General features: G+C 40.2%; 2 protein-coding genes and 1 long non-coding RNA gene across 7 annotated transcripts in view; 1 reads left to right on the top strand and 2 right to left on the bottom strand.

Moving 5' to 3' along the window:
- Positions 1-8,700, bottom strand: part of LOC113649943 (natural killer cell receptor 2B4-like) — a 469,259-nt gene extending 460,559 nt beyond the window's left edge. For 2 of the 4 annotated variants that reach the window (XR_007143447.1, XM_047815862.1), the window contains exons 1-3: positions 8,591-8,700; positions 3,919-4,096; positions 3,502-3,837 (exon numbers count right to left, since the gene is read on the bottom strand). Coding sequence is in view for 2 of the 4 variants with exons in the window: in XM_047815862.1 (XP_047671818.1) it covers positions 3,502-3,837; positions 3,919-4,096; positions 8,591-8,668 (592 nt within the window). In the remaining 2 variants the exon portion in view is untranslated. Of the gene's footprint in view, positions 1-898; positions 2,244-2,339; positions 2,451-2,816; positions 3,105-3,501; positions 3,838-3,918; positions 4,097-8,590 lie in introns of those variants that run through there. The other 2 variants (XR_007143446.1, XM_047815861.1) reach the window with 2 other exon arrangements.
- LOC113640604 (signaling lymphocytic activation molecule-like) overlaps positions 1-8,700 on the bottom strand; it is a 42,320-nt gene extending 33,620 nt beyond the window's left edge. For both annotated transcript variants that reach the window (XM_047815944.1, XM_047815942.1), the window contains exon 1: positions 8,600-8,700. The gene's annotated coding sequence lies outside the window, so the exon portion shown is untranslated. The remainder of the gene's footprint in view (positions 1-8,599) is intronic.
- On the top strand, positions 6,689-8,356 carry LOC113649955. The gene is made up of 2 exons (XR_003442301.2): positions 6,689-6,953; positions 7,477-8,356. It is a non-coding gene; the product is annotated as an uncharacterized LOC113649955 (long non-coding RNA).
- Positions 8,701-9,310: the final 610 nt, after the last annotated feature.

The raw sequence follows: 9,310 nt of genomic DNA, 5'->3' as shown, positions 1-9,310 counted from the left end.
TCACTCACTGTGTGTGTGTGTGTGTGTGTGTGTGTGTGTGTGTGTGTGTGTGTGTGTGTGTGTTTATTACAGCTGTTAGTCAGGGTACTCTGTCTCCATCAGATGCTCTGGTCAGCTATGAGAGTGCAGTCTGAGGGTTTACAGTACACACTGTCAGTAGATATCTGACTCCAAAACTCTGACTGGATCTGAGTTTTCTATGACTCCACCTCTGACTCCCCTATGTCTCTACTCTGACTCCTCTGTGTCTCTTTTCTGACTCCTCTCTGACTCTAACATTAGCCATTTAGTCTTCTCTGTGACTCCACTCTGGTGTGTGTGACTCCTCTATCTGCTCTGACTCGTATGTATGTGACTCCTCTGTGTCTCTCACTCTGCTGTGACTTTTCACTGATGTGTCATAACTCTGCTTTGACTCCTCTGTGACCCCTCTGTAAGTCTCTGACTCTCCTGGGACTCATTTGACTGTGACTTCTCTGGGTCACGTAAATAACGGTGTGACATTTGTCATTTTTTTAAGGACTTCATGTTTTTTGTCTGTTATATTTATAAGCTCACTGTATATGAAGAGTTGAAAAATAGAAACAAGCGTTATTTATAATGTATAAATGTTATATATGTCTAAAATGTTTTTTAGTGTTTATTTAAAATCTTTGCTGTAAATTAACAAAGTGTGTGTTAAAGTCAAAATAACCTCATGCTGGAATTCTAAATAAATCAGAGTAATTCATATATAAGGACGTCTATGTGCTCCTACTGTAAGAGCTTTGTAGTGTTAATGTGTTCAGGTGATCGTGTTCATGTCATTTGTAATAAGGCAAATGTAATAAAATCTGCATGTTGTTATGCCCCATCTAGGGGTGAAGGTGCAACATGAAAGGGTACGAGGAAACAGAGGTAACGGAATAAACAATATTTTTAATGAGAATAACAAATTTCACATGTGCAACTGGGGTTATGTCTTCAGGAGCCGACAAGGCCAAAATAACTAACAGAAACAACTAATTGTTGTACCCTTTAAATTCCCTACTGTGCAAACAAACAAAAAAGGAACACAATTCCTTCCCTAACTCCCTGTACAAAAACACAACCAATAAAAGGTTCAAACAAAAATGGCATCGGTCTCCCTGCTGCCCCAATAATACTATATTCACATATTTGCAGGTTAGCTAATAAGAACAAACATGCAATCCAGAGTCAAAGTCAAAAGAACAGGCAATAGTCAGCATTAACAGGAATGTCTAAACACACTAATATCACAGACAACTCATACACAATACTAACTAGCAGCAAACGAGTAACACAAACACAGCAAGTGAGCCAAAAAGCTAAAGCAGGAAGAGGTGGTGGAGGCTTTTATAGGCTGCAGGGAGTCAGCTGACCAGGCAGGGCGTGGCACCAGGTAACCTTCAGTAACCAATCGGTGTTCATCCTGCACAGAAACACAGACACCTCCCAAAACAGAGAACAAACATAAAAAAGGACGTAACAATGTAAAATATCAGCACATTTTTAGTGTTGTGTAAAATACTGATTTTGACCACAAGGTGGAAGCAGCAATTTTTACAGAATTGCACTTTAGTTTGTAAAACATCAGGAAGGCATTATATTATATATATGAACCATATTACACAAGTCTGTAGAGAAAGTCTGGACACTTAACATTCATCACTAATGAGGTAGGGCAAGGCAGCAGAGGGAAGGAAAAGCAACCTGAGGCAACGTGAGAGATAAACTTGAGAGGAACCAGACACAAAAAGTGCTCCTGTACCTTCATCATCAAGGTGTCCAGTTAAGAGGGCAAATCTGGCCGTGCTCTCGGGGTGAGAGGGGCATATACTCTGTCTCTGGTCATTCACAGCAACACTAGCCAATTGTCTATGTCTATAAGCATGTGAAGATAAAGTGAAGATAAAGTGAAGATAAAGTGAAGAAAGCTTTAATTCGAGTGCGTCACTCTGACCGATGACAGAACATGAGAAGTGCAAAAACATAAAATATTTATCATATAGTGATGTGTTGTATTATTTGTATCTCCTCACGGCTGAATACACCACAGGGTCTCTCTATACTTCAACATCCGTTACTGTGGAGTTTTCTTCCTGTAACACAGCAGTATATGAATCAGGAGGAGACTTTATCACTCCTGTGATTTTAAACCAAATCATTTTCTCCACAACTTTATCTCTCTGCACTGTGAGTGATGATATTCGCATCAGAGGAAGTCAATTCCTCTGAAATTTCTGTAAATAAAGAAAAAATAATCAGATTAAATGTTACTGAACTGAACAAATATAAAAACTGAACTAAACACATGAACAGAAAGATTCATTACTTGCCTTTTGTTTTTTTCTTTTTCAGCCGAATCCACAAAGTTATTAATATTATAATTAATAACACAAAAACTCCAGCTGATATCAGAGCAGCAAGCAGTAAAGGATCAGGTTTATCTGTACAAATTAAGATATAATCAAAAATGTAAGCAATTTATTATTATTAAAAAAAATACAGAATTTTAATACCAGTTACTTCATTAAGTTTGTAGTTGTTATAAAAATATAGATCATGTGTTGATGTATAACATAAAAGTCTATAACAGAGTTTATACAACACACACTAAGACCTGTGCTGAAGTAAACTACAGATCACTGAAGTACTGATGAAGTATTTACTATATCTGAACAATCTGAAGAGTAAAAACACTAAAGATTAAACCGGGAAAGTGTTTATTCACCTCTGTCTCACTCCATCATGAATATTCATTATTCTTTTCTTAACCACAGTAAAGTGATGAGAGTTTAGACTCACTGACGTACCTGAGACGTCACAGAGCTGTGTGATGATGAGAGAAGTTGTTTTATTGCTGACAGGGTTTGCAGACACACAGATGTAAGTGTTAGTGTCATTGTGTTGTATTTGAAGTGGGAGATTGAGGGGAACACTGAGATCTGTGTTATTGGTGATAGAGATTCTCTCATTCTCTCTGTACCAGGATAACTTCACATCTTCTCCATTCTCCACAGAACACAGGAGGAAACACGACTCTGTGGAAATCACACCTCGTTTTCCTCTTTCATTTATTATTACTGGAGTTGATACTGGAGCTAAAAACACAAACACATTAAATACTTTAGTCACATGAAGCAGAATGCATCTTTAATCATTAACAGAATTCCCACTCAATGTAGAAAATAATTTCCCAGGACTTCAGGATTATTTCTACACCCATGATGCCAGTAGAAAGCTGTGATGTAGCAGGGTTACTGTTTCACCCTGAAGATTATTTCCCTATAACAGCAGCACATCCCCAAGTGTTTTATTACTTTTCTACAACAGATATTTTGTTACAAAGCACTGACACTGGAGACTCCATAAATCTCTTTACTTCACCAAATCAACATCAATATTTATTTCATGCAGGATGTATTTCTTTTTTTTATTAATAATGAAGTTATGAGACTGAACACAGACATGAAGGAGACATGAAACACTTTTACTCACCATAAACACTGACACTGAAAGTCCTAGATGAGAGACGTCCATTGATGACGTGTAATAAATAAACTCCAGAATCAGTTCTGCTGATGTTCCTGATGGTTAAAGCTCCACTGATTCTGTCCAGCTGCAGTCGCTCTTTAAATCTCTCACTGATGTCTGTAACAGTTTCTCCTTTATACACATAACTGTTCAATATCTTTTCCTCTAGTTTCTCAGGTCCATAAAACCACTGAATATGAGCATGACTCTGAATCCCAGTTATCCCTGTATGGAGAGTTATAGTGGTTCCTTCCACTTCCTGCAGTGTGACCGTCTCGTCTCCAGCTTCACACAGTAAACCTGCATCACAGCTTCAGCTTCATCATTTCACTCACAAACTATACTGTGATGTGTGATTGTGAAGGAAAAACACAAACTTACAGCACAGCAGGAGAAGAAGAGTCCTGAGAGTCCTGATTTCTGCTACAATATTCACCAGGATTTGTCCCATTGCCCTGAACATCATCGTCACTAAAGAACTTTGAGATCGATGAAGTTCATCAACATCACTTCTGTAGCTGCTGTTCTGATGTTCACAATTCACCAAATGGACCTTAACCTGAGGAAACAAACATGAAACCTACATCAGCTGCAGGATTTGCAGCACAATTTTTACTAGTTTACATTTTCTTATACATTTAATATTTACTTTCACTTCAAAAAAGTGACATGTTAACTGGCTAAATTAAATGTCTTTCTCAGCATAGAGAGAACAAAATCGTGTTAGAAATGCTCGGCCGGTCAAACAGACACATATTTTACTTTTGATGAACTGATAGATAGAGAGACAGACAGACAGAGAGAGAGACAGACAGACCTTTACTGTCATTACATAGTACAGGTACACAGCAATGAACTACAGTTTTGGTATCTACCAGAAGTGCAAAGAGTACAATTAAGAGTCAAGAAGCTTTTATTGTCATTACAACTATATATATCTGTTACAGTACAGAGGGTGAAGGCAGGAGGGTGAAGTGTGTGTGAGGTGTGTGTGGGGTGAAGAGTGTGTATGTGGTGTGTGTGGGGTCCACAATGCTGTTTACATTTACAGCATTTGGCAGACATGCCAGAACAGAGAAGAGTCTTGCAGTAAACTTGCCTCTTACCCTGAGAGATGGTGGAACCAGTGGAGCAGTGCTGTAGATCAGAGGGTGTGGGGTGCAGTCTGAGGAGTGATGAGGGCTTTTAGGTAAGAGGGAGATGGTCCATTTTTAGCTTTGCAGGCCAGCATCAGTGTCCATTTTTAGCTTTGTACACACAGTTGAATCTGATGCGTGCAGCTACTGAAAACCACTGGAGGGATCGCAGTAGCGGATGGTATGCAAAAACTTTGGCAGGTTGAAAACAAGCCGTGCAGCTGCATTTTGGATCATTTGCAGAGGACGAATTGCATTCATAGGTTAGTGTTGGCTTTGCAGATGCAGCGTGTGGTGTAAACGTCCATGATAGAGAGAAGAGAGACTCCAATGATCCAGTTCCCAAACCAGACAGTGATGCAGCTGCTCAGAATTCTCTCAATGGTCCCTCTGTAAAAAGTATTTAGTATGGGGGGGGGGGGGGGGGGATGTGCCTTTCTCAGCCTTCATAAGCAGTAGAGACACTGCTGGGCTTTCTTGGTGATGGAGCTGGTGTTGAGTGACCAGGTGAAGTTCTCCGATAGATGAACACCAAGAAATTTGGTGCTCCTGACGATCTCTACAGATGATTCGTCGATGTTCAGTTGCGAGTGGTCGCTCTGTGCTCTCCTGAAGTCAACAACCATCTCTTTGGTTTTACATCCTGAAAATGTAATTGGTCTGCACATCCTGAAGGAGCTTTCATCGTTGCTGGAGATTTCAACCACTCCAGCCTGAGATCTGTACTACACACTGGATCATCTATACACAAACATACCTGCGGCATACACGGCCATTCCTCTCCCCCACTTGCGTCAGTCTAAACACCGCTCTTTTTTTCATGCTACCCAAATATACCCATCTCTACAGCAACAGTTTCAGGATACTGACTGGAACATGTTTGCCTCACAGTCCACTTTGGACTCTCACACAGACATGGACATTTATACATCATCTGTTTTGGAACATATCAACATGTGCATTGACAATGTCACTACAGTCAAACACATGAAATGCTTTACTAATTAGAAGCCATGGATGAACTCTGAAGTCCGTCTCCTGTTGAAAGCAAGAGATGCTGCTTTTAAATCTGGCAACGCAGAGGATTAAAACAGAGCCAGGGCCAACCTGAAAAGAGGCATCAGGAGCCAGACATACATACAAAATCCATATAGAAGAGCACTTCCACAACTCTGACCCCAGACGCATGTGGAATCCAGACCATCACAGACCGATACCTCGATCTCAACCAAAGCAGTGCCTTCCTACTGGAAGAACTCAATAATGTTTTTGCACTTTTCAATCAAGGCATAGAACATTTCACCTCAATCGCTGACTCTGCTAACTGCTCACAGTTCACTTTCACTATTAACAATGGACGTCTATTCAGCATTTAGCAGAGTGGATGCACGCAAGGCAGCTGGTCCGGACGGCATACCGGGACGAGTTCTCATGTGCTGGACAAATGGTACAAGTTTTCACTGACATTTTCAACCGGGCACTGGCCCAAGCCACAGTTCCTACATGACCGAAGTCTACATCATACATCATACCAGTGCCTAAGCACTCAGCTGCCGATTGCCTGAATGACTTTTGCCCAGTTTCACCCACCCCTATTGTTATGAAGTGTTTTGAGAAACTGGTTCTGAGTCACATCACTGTGGGCCCACACCAGTTTGCCTATCACCTGAAGATGGTTGACAGAAGATGGTCCACAGGTCGACAGAAGATGCAGTTTCCACGGCTCTTTATTCAGCCCTCACCCACCTGGATAAAAACAACACCTACATCAGAATGCTGTTCATTGGCTTTAGCTCTGTGTTCAATACAGTTCTCCCCACTGTACTGATCACTAAGCTCAGTGAGCTGGGAATTTGCACCTCCACTTGCAGATGGATTCTGGACTTTCTCACCAACAGACCTCAATCTGTTAAGTTGGGAAAACAGGTATCCTCAACCCTCATTCTGAACACTATCATCTCTACTCTACACCCTGTTCACCCTCCCCTTTCACATGCAGTAAGCAGGCGGTTATCCATGTTAGGGTAAAAACACACCCTAGGCTAAAAATTAACCCTAGGCTAAAACCTAACCCTAGTCGGACGGCTCTCCCATCCATTCTACTCTCCGATGTTTGCTCCCTGGACAATAAACTGGACTACATCTGACTTGAATGCGCTACACGGCGAGAGTTTATAAACTGCTGCATGTTTGTTTTCACGGAGACGTGGCTCAGAGACTCCGCCATTCAGCTGGACGGGATCACCTCATTTAGAGCTGACAGAAATGCAGCTATGTGCGGTAAGACTCGTGGTGGTGTGTGTGTGTGTATTTACATTAACACTGAGACTCGTGGTGGTGTGTGTTTACATTAAGACTGAGACTCATGGTGGTGTGTGTGTGTGTGTGTGTATTTACATTAACACTGAGACTCGTGGTGGTGTGTGTGTTTACATTAGCACTGAGACTCGTGGTGGTGTATGTGTGTGTGTGTGTGTTTACATTAACGCTGAGACTTGTGGTGGCGTACGGTGTGGGAACTGTGTTAGCACGTCGTATGAAAGATGGAACTGAAAGACCCATTGGATTTGTGTCCAGGACCCTTACAAAAGCAGAGAAGAACTACTCACAGCTAGAGAAAGAAGGATTGACTGTTGTGTTTGGTGTTAAAAAATTCCATAAATATCTGTAATATCCATAATCTGTACTGACCACAAACCTCTACACAGTCTACTAAATGAATTAAAGGCTGTACCTCAAATGGCATCTCAATGAATTATGAGGTGGGCAATAATGTTGGGAGCATATATGTGATTTCTTATAGAGTTGGGAGAGATCATGGAAAAGCAGATGCCCTCAGTCGTCTTCCTGTGTTACAACAATCTGAGGAAGAACCAGAGGAAGAACAGGTACTGATGCTGGACAGTGTAATGGACCCCTTAACTACAGCAGAGCACATTAGGCACTGAACTAATAAAGATCCTGTTTTATCAAGAGTGTGTGAGTATGTGCTTAAAGGCTGGCCTGATCACAATACATCTGAATTTATATTTTATAAGTAAAGACACCAAGAGCTCAGAGTTCAGAATGGATGTGTGCTGTGGGAGCCCATGTTCTTATTCCAGTACAAGGACGTTTGAGTTTGTTGGAGCAGCTGCATCAGTTCCACGCAGTTATGTCAAAAATGAAGGTGTTGGCCAGGAGTTATATATGGTGGCTGAAACTGGATGCTGATATTGCAGAAAAAAGCCCCTGCAAGGGCACCAGCCATGGGAGTGGCCCAGACAACTCAGGAGGAGAATTCATATGGAATATGCAGGTCCATTTCTGGGTTTAAATGTTCTTATTTCTAACTGATGCTCATTCTAAGTGGATTGATGTCTATCCGGTAACTATAGCAACAACAGATAATACATTGGAGTGTTTATGGAAAAGTTTTAGTGTACATGGGATTCCTGAAATGAAGCTGTTCTTCACAGGCTTTTAATAATGACCAGCCATTACATTACTGCCACTTGCTGGACAAACATATATAGATCTCTCCATACAAAACCTTTTCTTTTTGGATCTCTGTAAGTTTTTTATTTTCACTGTAAAGTTTTTTCTTTCTGTTGTTTCCTTTGATGTTATTATGAATGTAATGCAATGTGATCCTCTGTATGTATATTGTTATTGTTATGCAGAAAATAAATAAATAAAAAGTATTGGCACCCATTGGTCTTAAATCTTTATGTAAGATTTATTTAAGACCGCTTTACTGCGAAATAAAGATTTCATAAGCTTTTTGTCCACTTCCTCAAAAAGTAACACCTTTATACCCGGTCGCCTCCAAAAATCACCGTCTTTGTGAAAACTTCATCAAAGCAACATCAAAGTTTTGTCGTGACGAACTTTACAAATCTAGTTCTATAGTGTAAATAAACAGTAATGCACTTTACCTCACTGACCTTAGTGCTGAATGTCTCTGCTGGGAGTGTTGTCTTTACAGTCCTTAATCCCGTGGAGCAAGAACTCATTCATTTTATTCTTCTTCTGATTTTTATTGGCGGATGGCAAACCAACTTTAGGTGCATTTACCGCCACCTACTGGACTGGAGTGTGGAGCGCATAATGGTTTGGAAGATAGATAAATAAATAAATAAATAAATGAATAAATACATAAATAAAATAAAAATAAAAATTATTAATACAACTGTATGTTAAATTCTATTGATCAGTTTTGTTTGTTTTAAGAAAACAACTAATTCCTGGAATATCCTAAACTGTTTTGATTCGTTTCCTAATAGAACCCGAAGGGAGAAATCATTTATACCAAACGATCGTAGTGCTTGAATTAATTTATTTCTTGCTCCTGCATATGCATCACACTCTATAAGTACATGCTCTACTGTTTCTGCTTGACCACACTTATCACAATTTCCATTTTCATGTTTACCCATTTTATATAGACCCTGATTTAATGCACAATGTCCGAGACGCAGTCTTGACATTAAAACATCTTCTTTCCTGTTGCCAAACTTTCTTCTTTCTAGCCCTACGTTCTCTTGAACATGATGAAAGTGTCTACCTTTTGTTCCACTATCCCACTCCTTCTGCCATTTCTTTCTTGTTTCTTTTGCAATTATCCCTTTTACCTCTGTTTTACTCATTGACACTTT

This window comes from Tachysurus fulvidraco, chromosome 7, assembly GCF_022655615.1.
Source record: "Tachysurus fulvidraco isolate hzauxx_2018 chromosome 7, HZAU_PFXX_2.0, whole genome shotgun sequence".
Taxonomy (NCBI): Eukaryota; Metazoa; Chordata; class Actinopteri; order Siluriformes; family Bagridae; genus Tachysurus; species Tachysurus fulvidraco.
Note: the sequence above shows the minus strand (reverse complement) of the source record. Positions and strands in the feature narration are given on the sequence as shown.